General features: G+C 44.3%; 1 protein-coding gene across 1 annotated transcript in view; it reads left to right on the forward strand.

Moving 5' to 3' along the window:
* Positions 1–6,557: 6,557 nt before the first annotated feature.
* RAP1GAP2 (RAP1 GTPase activating protein 2) overlaps positions 6,558–18,452 on the forward strand; it is a 794,986-nt gene continuing 783,091 nt past the window's right edge. Inside the window, exon 1 of the mRNA XM_040338455.1 lies at positions 6,558–6,885. Coding sequence (XP_040194389.1) covers positions 6,842–6,885 — 44 coding nt within the window. The 5' untranslated portion in view covers positions 6,558–6,841. The remainder of the gene's footprint in view (positions 6,886–18,452) is intronic.

Raw genomic sequence — 18,452 nt, forward strand, 5'->3', positions numbered from 1 at the left:
TCATATCCAAGGCCTGATACTAAAGTTTCTCTACGCTCATCAACTTTTCTCTATTGTGTGTCATGTTGATGTTGGCCATGTTGGGCCTTGGAATAAAGCATTGAAACTCAATTGACGTCTGGACACCTGCTCTTTATTCACACTCACAGCTATCACCCCTAGACCAAGTCAAGAAGGTAACTTAATCAGGCCAATCCCAAACTAAACAGCGGCTCCTTCAGGGGTGAGCGCTACACTTGTGTTAAGGCAACTTGTTCATGAGAGCTGCACACCACTCAATCAAATTTTTGGCTTTGCCTACAGTGGTTCGAACACACTTTTGACTTTGAGTTTGAATTTGAAGGCCCTACTTTTTAATTCCTTGCCATCCTTGCAGTGTCTTGCAAAGTCTTGTTCTACCCCTTCTTTTCTCCTTATTCAGATTCTGTATGTAGTGTGAATTAAGTGTAAACCAAACACAGCAACTGCCTGTATTTCTCCCCTCCTGAACCCCAAACTTTCAAGACTTAAATCTGAGGAAAATACGATTCTACAATTCTATCACCCCAAACTCTGTTTAAAGGAGAAGCATATCTAGCAAGCCCACTTGCAACAGACATCATTTGACTGTCTTTGGCCCAGGTTGGCAGATTGCACATTGGCTCCTGGACACCAGAAACCTCTGTAGCCTTACTTTTCCTAAACAGCGTATGCAACATTTTTCCTAGCACAGGCAACAGAACACACCACAGAAAACAGGTCTGCATCAGTTAAACTTTAGCCCAAATCCTGGATGAGCCTCCCCGATTGTCTCGCTTTGTGTCTTTTATGGTTCTTTGCGGTAAAAGCAAGCAAGCATATAAAATACATTGTAGTGTATATTAATTTGCTTTAAGAAACAAAAATAATGTACTGTACTGACAAAACATGCATACAATATACACATGCACAAGCTATCTATCCTATCCTTATGTCAGGACTTGACATCTGCTATTAGCAGCTTTTTCTTTCAGTGCACAGAGGCTGCTCAGCTGTTGGTAAATACCAGCCACTCATTGTATCCACAGTGACTCACCTGGTTAACGTTACCTGCCTCATTAGTTCAGCCTACAGCCAGCCCCTTTTGGCTATTTAAACAGCTTTGCTCACTCCCACATGCCCTTGTGTGGTCAACATTTCCAGTGTGTTCCTGCTTGTGTTCTTGTGTATGACTTGGCCTGGGTGACTTCTCATCTGATTCTTGCTCCTGACAAACACTGACTTCTGGTTCCCTGATCCTGGCTTGTCTGATTACCCGCTCTGGCTTCCAAACCCTGGCTTTTCTTTTTGACTACGTTCCTATTGCATTAAAGGTTTGATTTCAACTGCATTTTCTCTGCCTGGTTAATGGTTCCTGATACACTAAAAGTTACAGAACTTGAGTTGTAGATTTAGCGTCATCCCCAGGTAACAATCCTAATTTCAGTCTTTCTTTATGGGGGAGTCGTCTTCCAGGATCCAGACTGCTTCTTGCTTTTTTGAGTCCTGCAAAACTGCCTTTTTGTGTCTAGCACATGGCTGTGTTTCAAGTCCTTTTCCATGTACCCTATTTCCTGCCCACATTACTTCCTGTCCGTTTCATGAGCCAGTCCAATAAGTTAATTAGCACATGAATAGGGGCAGTTCAGCTTTTACCAATATTTATGCTATAAAATTCACTAAAAACACAAAGCAGAGGCAAATATCGGGTGTTTTGGCTTTATGCTGACTCCACCTGTTGCATGTTTCCAACTGGCTAGTGACTAGAAAGTATTTAAAGTGGCTGTACACCTCTAAAATGAACAAAACACATCCTTTTAAAGTGTACTTGTCTCAATTCAAAGCACTTAGTTTGAATATTTTGTGTTCTTTTTTCTCTGCTATCTACTGTCACTTCTAACAGTTCATCTGGACACCAAGCAATCCCAGGGGACACCCTCCCCCTTCAGCATCCAGCAGGAAATTGACAGCCTCAGCTGTGCATGTCTCCCTATGAGACTATGTAGACTTGGAGGGCATTCTCTCCACTCAAATCAGATTCCACTCAGCATTGTGCTTTGTGTCATGCAGTATGTGACATCAGATTGGGGGGGGGGGTTGTTAAAGAAAGTACAGTACTGCCTATGCAGGTAAGAAATGTCTGTAGATAAAAACAAGCTGAATAATGCCCTTGATATACAGTATCTCACAAAAGTGAGTAAACCCCATTTTTGTAAATATTTAAATATATCTTTTCATGTGACAGCACTAAAGAAATGTCAATTTGCTACAATGTAAATTAGTGAGTGTACAGCGTTTATAACAGTGTAAATTTGCTGTCCCCTCAAAAAATCTCAACACACAGCCATTAATGTCTAAACTGCTGGCAACAAAAGTAGAAATGTCCAAATTAGGCCCAATTAGCCATTTTCCCTCCCCATCGTCATGTGACTCGTTAGTGTTACAAGGTCTCAGGTGTGAATGGGGAGCAGATATGTTAAATTTAGTGTTACTGGTCACTGGAAGTTCAACATGGCACCTCATGGCAAAAAACTCTCTGAGGATCTGAAAAAAATGATTGTTACTCTACATAAAGATGGCCTAGGCTATAAGAAGATTGGCAAAACCCTGAAACTGAGCTGCAGCACGGTGGCCAAGACCATACAGTGGTTTAACAGGACAGGTTCCACTCAGAACAGACTTCGCCATGGTCGACCAAAGAAGTTGAGTTCACATGCTCAACGTCATATTCAGAGGTTGTCTGTGGGAAATAGATGTATGAGTGCTGCCAGCATTGCTGCAGAGGTTAAAGGGGTGGGGGGTCAGCCTGTCAGTGCTTATACCGTACGCCACACACACTGCATCAAATTAGTCTGCATGGCTGTTGTCCCAGAAGGAAGCCTCTTCCAAAGATGATGCACAAGAAAGCCTGCAAACAGTTTGTTGAAGACAAGCAGACTAATGCCCCGTACACACGATTGGAAATTCCGACAGAAAAAGTCCGATGTGAGCTTTTTAACGGAAATTCAGACTGTGTGTATGCTCCATTCAGATGGCAAAAATTCCTATCGAAAAATCCGACCGTCTGTAGCAATTTCGACGTGCAAAATTCCGATGCATGCTCAGAAACAATTTGACGCATGCTCAGAAGCATTGAACTTAATTTTCTCGGCTCATCGTAGTGTTGTACGTCACCGCGTTCTTGACGGTCTAAAGTTCAGAGAACTTTTGTGTGTATGCAAGCCAAGCTTGAGCGGAATTCCGATAGAAAATCCGATCGTGTGTACGCGGCATAAGGACATGGGTTACTGGAACTGATGACACCAAGATAAACTTATTTGGTTCCGATGGTGTCAAGCGTGTGTGGCGGTAATCAGGTGAGGAGTACAAAGACAAGTGTGTCTTGCCTACAGTCATGCATTGTGGTGGGAGTGTCCTGGTCTAGGGCTGCATGAGTGCTGCAGGCACTGGGGAGCTACAGTTCTTTGAGGGAACCATGAATGTCAACATGTACTGTTGGAGACTGGGCCACAGGGCAGTATTGCATCATAATAACGACCCCAAATATCCCTTCAAGTCGACCACTGCTTTGCTAAAGAAGCTGAGGGCAGTGCTGTGTTTTGGCCTAGGCCGACTTTGCGGGGGGCGGCTTTTTTTGCATGAGAGAAAGCCCCCCAACCCGTCTTCCCGATTGCCGGCTCCCACGACCACCTTCCGAACATAAGCAGCCCATGGCAGCCGGCTTGCTGTAGCGGCGCCGGCACTTGCAAGGCAAGGAGGGGGGTGGGTGACACATGCCCCCATAAGTGGCAGATGACTGGCTGCATGTAAGATGACTGGCGGAGGTGGAGCCTTAAGCTCTGCCTACCCTCCTCCGCACGGATTTCCTTCACTGAATCGGGGTGGGGGTCTGGCTGTGACAACAGGAGGAGGGGGAGAGAGAGAGGAGCACAAAGGAAACCCCCAAGCAAGGACAGCAGGTAAAATGTAAATTTATGATGGCACAATGGCTGTATTTGATGGGGCACAGTGGCTGCTATTCGTGGGCGCATTGGCAGCATTTGATGGCACAATGGCTGCATTTGATGGGCACAGTGGCTGCATTTGATGGCACAGTGGCTGCATTTGATGGGGCACAGTGGCATTATTTGATGGGGCAGAGTGGTGGTATTTGATGGTACAGTGGCAGCAATTGATGAGCACAGTGGCAGCATTTGATGGCACAATGGCTGTATTTGATGGGCACAGTGGCTGTGTTTGAGGACACAGTGGCATTATTTGATGGGGCACAGTGGCGGTATTTGATGGCACAGTGGCAGCATTTGATGGGCACAGTGGCTGCTGCAATTGATGGGCACAATGGCTGTATTTGATGGCACAATGGCTGTATTTGATGGGCACAGTGGCTGCATTTGATGGCACAGTGGCTGCGTTTGATGGCACATTGGCAGCATTTGATGGGCACAGTGGCAGCATTTGATGGCCACAATGGCTGTATTTGATGGGCACAGTGGCTGCATTTGATGGGGCACAGTGGCTGTATTTTATGGCACAGTGATGGTATTTGGTGGGCACAGTGGCAGTATTTGAAGGCAACGGCGCAGCCTCCCGGAAAGTGGGGAAGGCTACCTGTCAAAAACAGGTACTCGTTCCCCTCTCCCCCTGAAAGGTGCCAAATGAGCCTAAAGAGAAAGGGGTGTGGTTTCACAGATGATAGGGTGGGTCTTAAACAGGAATTAAATTAGGGGGATGCATGAGTTTAGTCAGGCCTAGGGCAGCAGAACACCCAAATACACCACTGGCTGAGGGTAAAGGTGATGGACTGGCCAAGCATGTCTCCAGATCTAAATCCTATTGAGCATCTATGGGGCATTCTCAAACGAAAGGTGGGGGAGTGTAAGGTCTCTAACATCCACCAGCTCGGTGATGTTGTCACCCCAGGGCTCCAGTGGCAACTTGCAAAGCTCTGGTGATCTCCATGCCCAAAGGGTTAAGGCAGTGCTGGAAAATAACGGTGGCCACACTTTGGGCCCAATTTGGACATTTTTACTTAGGGGTGTACTCACTTTTGTTTGCAGTGGTTTGGACATAAATGCCTGTGTGTTGAGTTATTTTGAGGGGACAGCAAATTTACACTGTTATACAAGCTGTACACTCACTACTTTACATTGTAGCAAAGTGTATTTCTTCAGTGTTGTCACGTGAAAAGGTATAATAAAATATTTACAAAAATGTGAGGGGTGTACTCACTTTTGTGAGATACTGTAGGTTTAGGCTATTTACATACCTCATGAAGTCTGACTGGAAAACTCCTATAAAATGTCTAAAGCCTCGTACACACAATCAGTCCATCCGATGAGTACGGACTGATGGTCCGTCGTGCGTACACACCATCAGTTAAAAAAATGATCGCGGTGACGTAAAACACAACGACGTGCTGCAAAAAACAAAGTTCAATGCTTCCAAGCATGCGTCGACTTGATTCTGAGCATGCGTAGGTTTTTAACCGATGCTTTTGCATACTAACGATCGGTTTTGACCTATCGGTTACCAGTCCATAGGTTCAATTTTAAAGCAAGTTCTCATTTTTTTAACCGAAGGTTAAATAACCTATGGGGCCTACACACGATCGGTTTGGACTGATGAAAACGGTCCTTCAGACCGTTGTCCTCTGGCTATCCTATCGTGTGTACGAGGCCTTAGAGACACCTAGCTGTTACTGTTCACCTTCACAGGAGCAAGCTCGTTCTCTGATTTAAACCCCCTCAGGCCTCGTACACACGACCGGTTTTACTGGCAGGAAAACTGCCATGAGAGCTTTTGGCTAGGAATCCCGGCCATGTGTATGCTCCATCGCAGTTTTCCCGACAGGAAAACTGCCAGGAATCCTGGCGGGAAAAAAGCTGGCAGTCACCCTATGGGAAAAACCTGCGGTGGAGCATACACACGGCCGGGTTTCCCGACCAAAGCTCTCAGTTTTCCTGTCAGGAAACCCAGCCATGTGTAGGGGGAAAAAGCTACTGAGCAGGTTCTCGGTCCCCTGAGGCTTTGTACACACGATAGGTTTTCCTGGCGGTAAAAAGTCCGCCGGGAAAACCAATAGTGTGTACAAAGCATCACATGCATTTTCCACCCCTGATGCAGTAGCTCTGAGCTCAGCGTTGGAAAACTCACTCCTGTGATGGTGAAGGTGAACACTAACAGCTAGGTGTCTCTAACGAACAGCCTTAGCAATTTTTTGGAGTTTTCAGTCAGGTTTCATGAGGTATTTTTGTGAAAGTGGCACAGCTTGTTTTTGTCTACAGACATCCCTTATCTGCATAGGCAGTTTTTAGATAAAGGTGATCTAACCCTTTAAACTTTTTAAAAAATAACACTTCATTCAAGTCTGTATAGCAGAATGTTGCAAAGCACCGTGGTGCGGTGATATGTGGTGACGTGTGGTGAGCTGTGCTGAATAAAATTGCAGCATGTCACAGCCACAGCATTATAGTGTTATCAGGTCAGTTATGTGACTATTGTGTTCTATGTGGCCTTGCATTAAGCCTGCGTGATCTTTGCAGAACCAGCCCTTACGTGTTTTTAGAGAAAGCCAGTAATGGGAACATAAACATAAGGACAACAAGGCTCCTCCTTACTAGTGAAAAGTTTGGTAGATCAGAAAGGTTGTCCAGATAGCAGACAGAAGCACAACACACAGGAAACTAAGTGAGAAGTTGCTTTTCCTCTGAACGTGTAGCCCAGCAGCAGTAGTTAGAAGGCTCAGGCAGAGAATTAGCTGTCATCCTTCTCTCCTCATCTGTCCCTGCTGAGAACAGTGCAGAGGTCGTTGCTAGAGACGCCAAGACGAGCTGCAGCTGCACAGATGTTCCGAAGAAAACGCAGCGTTTCTTTTGGAGGATATGGCTGGTGGGTTTCATTATTCAATTTGCTTTTTATATGGGCACATTTTTGTTGGCTTCACTTAGGACCACTTTAATATTTCTGTACTTGTATTTAAATGTAGGGTTTAGACTTATTTTTATGTGGTATTCATGCAATTCATTATGGCATGTTTTTCAATTTTAACATACATTTTTGATATGCATATTCCAAGGAAAATGGGTTATCTTGCCTTTTATTCCCAGCTATCCAGTAAATCAACCCCTATAAGTTTTTTTTTACATGCAGTACCCTTGTCTCCTTTGATGTGCTTACAGTAACTACAGCGATGCTGCAGAAAGCAGACTGTACTAATGAAAACTGGTATAGGGAATTATGTATGTGTGCTACATTCCAGTTTGGGTGTGCGGATAAATAAATGTGTATAAAAAGGAATTAAAGGAAACTGTATATTTTATTTTTACATATATATATATATATATATATATATATATATATATATATATATATATTTTAATATATATATATATATATATATATATATATATATATATATATATATATATTTATATATATATATATATATATATATATATATATATATATATATATATATATATATATATACACCAGGTTGGTTTGAGCGAGTTATTTATTTGTCTTCTGTTAATCAATGTCCTTATCATTAATTTATCAACATTATTTATATTAGTTGCATTCACAGTTTCATTATGGTTAATGGTGTATTCTGATGAAGGGGGATGTTTTTGCCCCCAAAACATGCTGGGCGAGATTCACAAAGAGATACGACGGCGTATCTCCTGATACGCCGTCGTATCTCTGAGATCCGACGGTCGGATCTATGCAACTGATTCATAAGAATCAGTTACGCATAGATCTCCCTTAGATCCGACTGGTGTAAGTGACTTACACCGTCGGATCTTAGGCTGCAATATCCCGCCGGCCGCTAGGCGTCGCTTCGGTTTTTTACGCGAGGAATATGCAAATTCCGATTTCCGCCGATTCAGAAACGAACGCCCGCCCGTCACTTTTTTTTACGTCGTTTGCGTTCGGCTTTTTCCGGCGGATAGTTACCCCTGCTATATGAGGGTAACTAATGTTAAGTATGGCCGTCGTTCCCGCGCCGAGTTTCAAATTTTTACGTCGTTTGCGTAAGTCGGTCGGAAATACGGATGGCCGGAATTTACGTTGCCGCCGAAAACAATGACGTCCTAGCGACGTCATTTGGAGCATGCGCACTGGGAAATATCGCCGGCGGCGCATGCGCAGTTAAATCGGCGCGGGAACGCGCCTGATTTAAATTGTACACTCCCCCTAGCCGCGGAATTTGAATTCCGCCGGGGGAGTTACGATCCATTGGCGCAAGTTTGGAGGTAAGTGCTTTGTGAATACTGCACTAGCCTCGCAAAAGTGCGCCGGCGGATCGTAAATCACATAGATTACGCGGATCTAAAGATCCGCTAATCTAGGTGAATCTAGCCCGCTGTCTTCTTGCTATCAAAGTATCATTGGCAATAAAAAATGATGGACACCTAATGCCGCGTACACACGATCGGACATTTCGACAACAAAACCGTGGTCACACAAATGTTGTCGGAAATTCCAAACGTCAAGAACGCGGTCATGTACAACACTACGACGAGCTGAGAAAAATGAAGTTCAATGATTCCTAGCATGCGTCGAATTGATTGCGAGCATGCATTGGATTTGTGTGCGTCGGAATTGCACACAGATGATCGGAATTTTCTGACAAGAACTTTTTTTGTTGGTAAAATTGAGAACCAGCTCTCAAACATTTGTTGTTGGAAATTCCGACAGCAAATGTCCGATGGAGCCTACACACGGTCAGAATATCCGACCAAAAGCTCACATCGAACATTTGTTGTTGGAAATTCCGACCGTGTGTACGTGGCATAATACAACTGTTTGGCGCTCTGGTATTTGTTTTCACTTGGATAAAAAACTTGACCTATGGAAGATTTACCCCCCCCCATGAGGACATTCCTCATCTCACCTTCTGAAAATGGTAATTGCCTGGCTGATTTTCTGATGCTTTGGAAGCATAGAAATAAGGTATTTCTACTTTTCCCTGGCTTTCATTTGCTAAATTCTTGTTTTGGGTCTGTAACTCAGATTTGATTAAAGTCAGACAATTTTTTCCCGTCGAAAAAAAGGCTCCAATTATGTTGCCGACACTCCAGCTGATCGGCAACTCAGCTTGAGTGCCCTTCTGTTCTGCGCATGTGCGGGCACTTTTTGATGGCAGGCATATTTTGACAGAACACCAGCACACAGATATTGTAAAAGGGGAAAAGCCAGCAACTTGATCTTCCAAAAGTAGTATTTTCAGTATTAACAGTTAGTAGTTAAGCAGTATTAACAGTTAGACTTTTTACTTCTTACTCTCTGCACTGCAGCCCACCTCAATGCAGCACTGTGGCTTGTTTTGAGTTTTTGCTGATGTCCTTTCAATAAGCACTTAAAGAAGAACCAATGGCAAAACCTTTTTCCATTTTGGCTACAGTAAGGTCGGCCATATACGGTTCGAATCTCAGCCGCTTCAGCATAAACCGGCCGAGATTCGAACCTTCAATGGGCAGGCCCAATGTACCAGGTTGATCGGTCGATGAACTTGTGTACAACCAACCTGCTATGGCGGCTAGTGATAATCAATGTCTTCTCCTGGCAGGGACGGCTTCCCATGGCGGGAGCATTTGCAGACAATTGCTTGGCAAGAGGGATTGCCCTGTCAGCACTGTCTGTGTTGATGGGGTATCTTACGAATTTTCTCCTGCAACCCACAATGACACCCACAAATCGGTTTGCAGAATGCAGTGCAAAATGTGTAATTGGATGAAATTGGATCGCATGGGTCTGAACACTAATATGATCTGATTCCAGTGTAGATAAAATAGGATCCTGCACTTTTTGGTGTGGATCCAGTGCTCAAATTGTGCCGCATGGTATCCGCATGTCATTTGTACAGGGATCTGGTGCGATTCCTATACAAAGCTGTAGACCCCATTTGTGTGAACCAAGTCTAAAGCCCCATACACACTATTAGATTTTCTGCAGTAGCTTTTTTCAGCTTTTTTCAACGTTTTTTCAATAGTGTTTTTTGTTGAAGAAAAAAAAAGTTTGAATTTTTTTTCCAATGGATCAAAAACGTTAAAAAACGCTGGTGAGTGACGTTTTTGAGCGTTTATCGGCGTTTATCAGCATTAGAGTGTTTTTACAGCTGAAAAACGTCTCTCAGAAGCCACTAGTTTTTTTTTTTTTTTTTTTTTTACTGCTCAAAAGCACCACTGCCCAAAACTGCTGATAACAGCCTATGGCCTAGATTCATGTAGGGCGGCATTACGTTGTGCGGGCGTAGCGTATCTTATTTACGCTACGCCGCCGATACTTAGAGAGGCAAGTGCTGTATTCACAAAGCACTTGCGTCCTAAGTTACGTCCGCGTAGCGTAAATCGGCCGGCGTAAGCGCGCGTAATTCAAATGTGGAAGAGGTGGGCGTGTTTTATGTAAATTAAGCATGACCCCACGTAAATGAACGTAACTTACGCACAGCCCTATTCGCGTACGACTTATGTAAACGACGTAAAAAGATACGCCTGTTCCGACGTCCATACCTTGCATGGGCTGCGCCAACTAGAGACCAGCTTTATCTTTACACCAGCGTATGTCTTACGTAAACGGCGTAACTAATTGCGACGGGCGTACGTACGTTCGTGAATCGGTGTATCTTGCTCATTTACATATTCGACGCGGAAATCAACGGAAGCGCCACCTAGCGGCCAGCGTAAATATGCACCCCAAGATACGACGGCGTAGGAGACTCCTACGCCGCTCGTATCTTGGCCAAATCTATGTGTAACTGATTCTATGAATCAGGCACATAGATACGACAGCGGCCATTCAGACTTACGACGGCGTATTGACACATAGGATAACATGATGGAGAGTTTATTGTAGGTAGAAAAAAACATCAACTGCCAAAAACAGCTGCTGTAAAAACGTCCAAAAACGTCCAGTGTGCATGAGGCCTTAGAGCAGATCTTTTGAAAACAGATATCAAAGTTCCTGTAGTTGCACATTAGGTAAAAATTTGCTATTTCGTTATCATCTAGAACAGTGGTTCTCAACCTGGGGGTCGGGACCCCCTCAGGGGTCAAATCATAATTTGCCAGGGGTCACCGAATCTTGGGCTATTCCTGAAGCCCGCACCTCTCTCCCAGCCTTTTTGCGCCCACCCAGCAGTGCTGTCCCTGGAGCCCGCGGCAGCCCACTCAGCCTCTCGGCAGGCGCCCATTCAGTTTACAGCATGGCTGGGGTCAGAGACTAGAGGTCAGCTGACTGGTGAGGAATGTGAAGTGGGATGGGTTGGAGGAGACCCCATCTCCTGATTTCTGCATAGGTGTCACTGATGCAAGACACCACAAAGTCAGAGACACAGTGAAGCCGGAGACACAGCGAGTGTGATTATAGTTGCCATTAAAAGGACTCAGGGAGCACTAAATGTCTGTGGTTTAGGCGCAACCCACGCTACAAAAATTATTTTACTGTTGGGGGGGGGGGGGTCCCCACAACTTGGGAAATTTTATCAAGGGGTCACGGCACTAGAAGGTTGAGAACCACTGATCTAGAATCAAATACCACAACTTCTCCCTTCCAAAAAGTGTTTCTTTATTTATACAAAATAGAAAAGCAAAAAAAATAAATAAAGATTTATGTCTCTATTGACTCGAATATCACTTTACAGACATTTTGTATTACCGTACATAAATCTAAACACTGATGTTACTTTGAGATGCATACTTGTTGTGACCAGACACTTATCTTGTCTTTGGAGAGACCATAAAATATCTGATATGGCTGATGAAGGATGCAGTCATTCTATACAACAATCAATTAGATGAAAGAAAAAAATAATATAAATTGATCACGCTAAATTTGTGGTCTGGTCAGCAAACAATTGTTTTCCTATGAAATGATTGATTGGTTCTAGCAGAAAAGCCAATCAGACCAAATCAATATTTTTCTTTGTTTTGTTGGAAATCATTTGTGAGCAAAATATTGTTCTCAACTATTGTATCTGTTACCAATTGTTTCCAGTATAACTAGCATAAAAACAGCGGAGTTCCACTCAATAGTGGAAGCTCCGCTTATCTGTTTCCTCTCCCCCACTCCAGTGCCACGTTTGGCACCTTTGGGGGGGAACGCATACCTGTCAAGTCCCACTCCTCCTGAAGCCCCCACTCCCCCCCAAAAATATGACATGTCAAATGTGGCATGTAAGGAGGCGAGGAGTGGTTTAAGTGGAAGTTCCACTTTTGGGTGGAACTCTGCTTTAACACTTGTAATTATCACGCCAGGCTTTTGTTTCTGTTTGGTAAACACTCTAGACATGCCAAAAAATGCTACACTTACATTCCAGTGCACAGCATATGACTGACAGACTTGGGATTTCAATCTGTAATTGTCAACACTGTTGTATTTTTACTGTTTCTAAATGACAGACTTTCACGTTGCTGGAGTAGTGTATTGAAGCAACTTTGTGGCAAGGCAGTCTTTATGTATCTATATATACAATGGGAAAAGAGAGGTCAGCCTAGTTCCCTCTACACTGCAACCGATGTAGCAGGTTTTTCTAGACTTCTTTTGTGTAACTACTGCTGTTTTGGAGTTTATTTTTGTCAGCAGACAAAAGATTATTGTTAAAATAGGCTATTTATTATGGACTGAGATGGAGATTGCATGTCCATGGGCATCCTTACTACTTCAGACATTCCATGACTAGTTGGGGGAACAAATAGATCGGCTTTCTAGCCGATCACTGTTATTTACTGAGATAAGTCAGTACCAAGGATGGCCTCCAATTCTTTTCCTTCATCCTACTGTAGGCTAGAGTGACCAGACATCCCCGGTTTCAGGGGACAGTCCCCGGATTGAAGACACTGTCCCTGGATCAAGTCTGTCCCTGGTTTTGCCCCCGGATCGGATTTGAACGGGCTGGGGCAAATTCAAAGACAGTCAGGGCAGAATTAAAAAAAAATATATATTTTGAATTACAAACCCCCGCTCCACCGCACCTACTAGCTTAGGGGGTGTATTTTTTCCATTATCTGTGCCCCTTTCTGATGAGCTGGTCAGTGCGGAGGGAATATTTAATCAGTTTCGGGCGCATTCCCATTGAGCTCCGCTCGCCTGTTCTTCTGCCTTGGCTCAAGTCCCGACCAGCCGCCTGCCTGTTTTATCTCATTGCCTTCCCTGGTAGAGTGATCTTCCTTCGCTCCCCACCCAGTAGTGGCCGGGGGCCAGAGAGTGAGACTTGAGATGCTGTGACGGGCAGGGGGAAGCAGCTGGGCTCAGCTGACGGTGTGCACAGCAGGAACAGAGGGGAAGCGGATCCGATCGTGGGGCTGCCAGCATCTTCAAGGCTTCAACACAGGAGTGCTTTGGGGGTGTCTGAATAGACTACATTGCACTGTGCCTGTCTCTCTTGCATCATGGATGGTATCATAACTCACAGGCAGCAGGCACTCTATCATGGCTCGGGCTGGCTCTGTCACAGTGTGTCACATTTTGGTAACTTATTGGTCATATGTATCAGCACCCAGCAGCTATGTTAAAGCGGAGGTTCACCCGTATATATGACTATTTCCCCCTAGATGGATGCTCGTTTTGTCTAGGGGAATCGGCTAGATGTTTTAAAATATGAGCAGTACTTACGGTTTACGAGATGCATCTTCTCCGTCGCTTCCGGGTATGGGCTGCGGGACTGGGCGTTCCTATTTTGATTGACAGTCTTCCGAGAGGCTTCCGATGGTCGCATCCATCGCGTCACGATTTTCCGAAAGAAGCCGAACGTCGGTGCGCAGGCGCAGTATAGAGCCGCACCGACGTTCGGCTTCTTTCGGCTACTTGTGACGCGATGGATGCGACCGTCGGAAGCCTCTCGGAAGACTGTCAATCAAGAAGGAATGCCCGCTCCCGAAGACCTATACCCCGGAAGCGACGGAGAAGATGCATCTCGAAAACGGGTAAGTACGGATCATATTTTAAAACAAATAGCCGATTCCCCTAGACAAAACGAGCATGAAGCTAAGGGGAAAAGAGAAAAAAAAAAACAAATTGGTTGAACTCCCGCTTTAAATGACACACTGTGACTGAGCCAGCCAGAGCCATGATAGAGTGCCTGCTGTCTGTGAGTTATCATAATGCTGATGATGTTAACCAGCTGCTGATCACCTGATAGCAGATTTGCTACTACAGGACGGCTGCGCTGTGCAGGATCACATATATAAATTTCTGGGTATGGGAGCCAATCAGTGGCTTGGGCGGACGCAATGCCCACCGGTACCTGCTGAACGTTATGTTCAAAGACAGAACTGTGGTCTGCCTATGTAAATAAGGCAGATTACCATTCTATCAGTATGGAAGACATTGGTCCTGTGTTTCTGCAAAGCAGGTACAGGGATCTAGGCCTTCCCTTAGTAACGGCACCTCCCCAAAGTGAAAAAACACTTGTTAGGCACACATTTAACCCTTTGATTGCCCTAGATGTTATCCCCTTCCCAGCCAGTGTCATTAGTACAGTGACAGTGCATATTTCTGGGTATGGGAGCCAATCAGCGGCTTGGACGGACTCAATGCCCACCGGTACCTGCTGATCGTTATGTTCAAAGACAGAACTGTGGTCTGCCTATGTAAATAAGGCAGATTACCATTCTATCAGTATGGAAGACATTGGTCCTGTGTTTCTGCAAAGCAGGCACAGGGATCTAGGCCTTCCCTTAGTAACGGCACCTCCCCAAAGTGAAAAAACACTTGTTAGGCACACATTTAACCCTTTGATTGCCCTAGATGTTATCCCCTTCCCAGCCAGTGTCATTAGTACAGTGACAGTGCATATTTTTAGCACTGATCACTGTATTAGTGTCACTGGTTCCCACAAAGTGTCATTGGTGTCTGATTTGTCCACCGCAATATCGCAGTCCCGATATGAGTCGCTGATCGCCGCCATTACTAGTAAAAAGAAAATGTCCCTGGATTTCATTTAAAAAATCTGGTCACCTTACTGTAGGCTCTAATAAAATATGGGTGTGTGGTGTTTGATTTTACAAAAAATACCTTTCAGTGATTGCATCATGGCTGCATATCTAACAGCCATCTAATGTCTAATAAGCAGTAAATGGAGGAATGAAATAAATGCTTGACATTACAGTTTTGCTGGTGTCATCGTGTTCAGCTCCTTCCTGAAGTGTAATGCCAAGTATGGTTTGCATACAGTGCATTTCTTAGAAATATGCTTAGTACAGATATTAAAAAGCACTGCAGTCAGCTTGGAACATTAATGCAGTATCCCCAAACAAAGCAGTAACCCCAAAACAAAAATATACTGTATTACAGCTTGCCAAATCCAAGATGTGGTGGATGCATTTGCTTTTTTAGTAAGTATTTTTACCTACTGATCTAGCCATGAAGTCTGTTGCTGTTCAAAGTCCAGAGTGCTGTCCAGCAAAAGTGACAGTTGGATTGATGAGGCGTACCAAAAATAGAATGATCAGCTTGTATTCATTTATGTAAAATCATTATCCCAAAATGAAGAAAAAAAAAAAAAACTGTTGCTGTAACTGCCTAAAACGTATTATCTGGCATTTGACTTTAATTTGCTAGTCAAGTCCATCTACAGTGCCTTGCAAAAATATTCACCCCCTTGGCTTTTTACCTATTTTGTTACATGATAGCCTTTAGTTAACTTTTTTATTAATCTGAATTATATGTGACGGATCAGAACACAATAGTCTAATGCCGCGTACGCACGGTCGTTTTTTGTCTTGTAAAAAAACGTTGTTTTTTCTCATGAAAAAAAACCCGAAGTTTTTCAAACTTCATTTTAAAAAAAGACGTTGCCTACACACCATCGTTTTTTCAAAATGCTCTAGCAAAGCGCGGTTACGTTCAGCACGTACGGCGGCACTCTGTTCCATTCAAGCTCGCGTCATAACTTGCTTCTGAGCATGCGCGGGTTTAAAAACGTTGTTATAAACGTCGTTTTAGCCCACACACGATCATTTTTTATGACACAAAAAACGACGTTTTGAAAAACGACATAAAAAATTGAAGCATGTTCGAATTTTTTTTTTTTCGTTTTTCAGAAGACATAAAACAACGTTTTCCCCACACACGTTTTTTTTAAATGACGTTTTTAAAAATGTCGTTTTTTTTATCACAAAAAACGACCGTGTGTACGCGGCATAAGTTGGTGAAGTAAAATGAGAAAAATATATACATATTTTTTTTTTCTCAGAAATAAAAAACTGATACTAGGCACGTGCGTATGTATTCACCTCCTTTTTTTATGAAGCCCATAAAAAGCTCTGGTGCAAACAATTACCTTCAGAAGTCACATAGGGCCAGATTCAGGTACATTGGGCGTATCTCTGCGGCGGCGTAACGTATCCGATTTACGTTACACTGCCGCAAGTTTTTCAGGCAAGTGCTTTATTCACAAAGCACTTGCCTGTAAAGTTGCGGCGGCGTAGCATAAATCACCCGGCGGAATTCAAATTCGGCAGGTAGGGGGCGTGTATTATTTAAATGAAGCGCATCCCCCCGCCGAACGAACTGCGCATGCGCCGTCCGTAAAATATCCCAGTGTGCATTGCTCCAAATGACATCGCAAGGACGTCATTGGTTTCGACGTGAACGTAAATGACGTCCAGCCCCATTCACGGACGACTTACGCAAACGGCGTTACTTTTTAAAATTTCGACACGGGAACGACGGCCATACTTAACATTGGCTGCGCCTCATATGGCAGGGGCAACTTTACGCTGGGAAAAGCCTACCTTAAACGTCGTAACTTTACTGCGTCGGCCGTGCGTACGTTCGGGAATTCGCGTATCTAGCTAATTTGCATACTCAATGCGGAAATTGACGGAAGCGCCACCTAGCGGGCAAAAAAAAAAATTGCAGTTTAGATCCGACGGCGTAAGAGACTTACGCCTGTCGGATCTAATGGATATCTATGCGTAACTGATTCTAAGAATCAGTCGCATAGATACGACGGGCCAGATTAGGACTTACGACGGCGTACATGGCGCTGCGCCGTCGTAAGTCCTTTGAGAATCTGGCCCATAATTGGTGAAATGATGTCCACCCGTATGCAATCTAAGTGTCACATGATCTGTCATTACATATACACACCTTTTTGAAAGGCCCCAGAGGCTGCAAGACCTAAGCAAGAGGCACCACTAGCCAAACACTGCCATGAAGACCAAGGAACTCTCCAAACAAGTAAGGGACAATCTTGTTGGGAAGTACAAGTCGGGATTAGTTTATAAAAAAATATCAAAATCTTTGATGATCCCTAGGAGCACCATCAAATCTATCATAACCAAATGGAAATAACATGGCACAACAGAAAACCTGCCAAGAGACGGCCGCACACCAAAACTCAAGGAGCGGGCAAGGAGGTCATTAATCAGAGAGGCAGCACAGAGACCTAAAGTAACCCTGGAGGAGCTGCAGAGTTCCACAGCAGAGACTGGAGTATCTGTACATAGGATGACAATAAGCTGTACGCTCTATAGAGTTGGGCTTTATGGCAGAGTGGCCAGAAGAAAGCCATTACTTTCAGCAAAAAACAAAATGGCACGTTTTGAGTTTGCAAAAAGGCACGTGGGAGACTCCCAAAATGCATGGAGGAAGGTGCTCTGGTCTGATGAGACTAAAATTTAACTTTTTGGCCATCAAAGAAAACGCTATGTCTGGCGCAAACCCAACACATCACATCACCCAAAGAACACCATCCCCATAGTGAAACATGGTGGTGGCAGCATCATGTTGTGGGGATGTTTTTCAGCAGATGGATGGTGCTAAATACAGGGATATTCTTGAGCAAAACCTGTACCACTCTATGTGTGATTTGAGGCTAGGACGGCGATTCACCTTGCAGCAGGACAATGACCCCAAACACACTGCTAAAGCAACACTTGAATGGTTTAAGGGGAAACATGCAGGGCTTAAGTCCTGCGGGAACGCATGGGAACGGAGTTCCTGCACTTTTTTCACAGCAGGAACGCAGTTCCCTTTGCAGGACTAGAGCAGCTGAGAGCAGTCGAGCTGCCTGTGCCAATCCTTGACTAAGCGGCGATGCCCAGCTCGAGTCACTGTCAGGGGCAGGCGAACCTTAGTAATCCTTTATGTTACTGGCCGCTTCCTGTATATGGATTCATTGGGTAGTGTGCGGGTATTCCGTCACTTCCTCGATGAAGCAATGTCTCCTGGGAGCTTTTGTCATTGTTCCCAGGAGACATTGCGGAGGTTATCACAGGATTTAGAAAGAACATGTGGTTTAGTAATTATGCATATGAGCGTATCATTTTTTTTTTTTTTGGTAGGGGAGTGGATCTTGGGTGGGAGTTCCCACACTTTTTTCCCCTGGACATGACCCCTGGAAACATGTAAATGTGTTGGAATGGCCTAGTCAAAGCCCAGACCTCAATCCAATAGAAAATCTGTGGTCAGACTTAAAGATTGCTGTTCACAAGCGCAAACCATCCAAC

Source organism: Rana temporaria, chromosome 2 (assembly GCF_905171775.1).
Source record: "Rana temporaria chromosome 2, aRanTem1.1, whole genome shotgun sequence".
Taxonomy (NCBI): domain Eukaryota; kingdom Metazoa; phylum Chordata; class Amphibia; order Anura; family Ranidae; genus Rana; species Rana temporaria.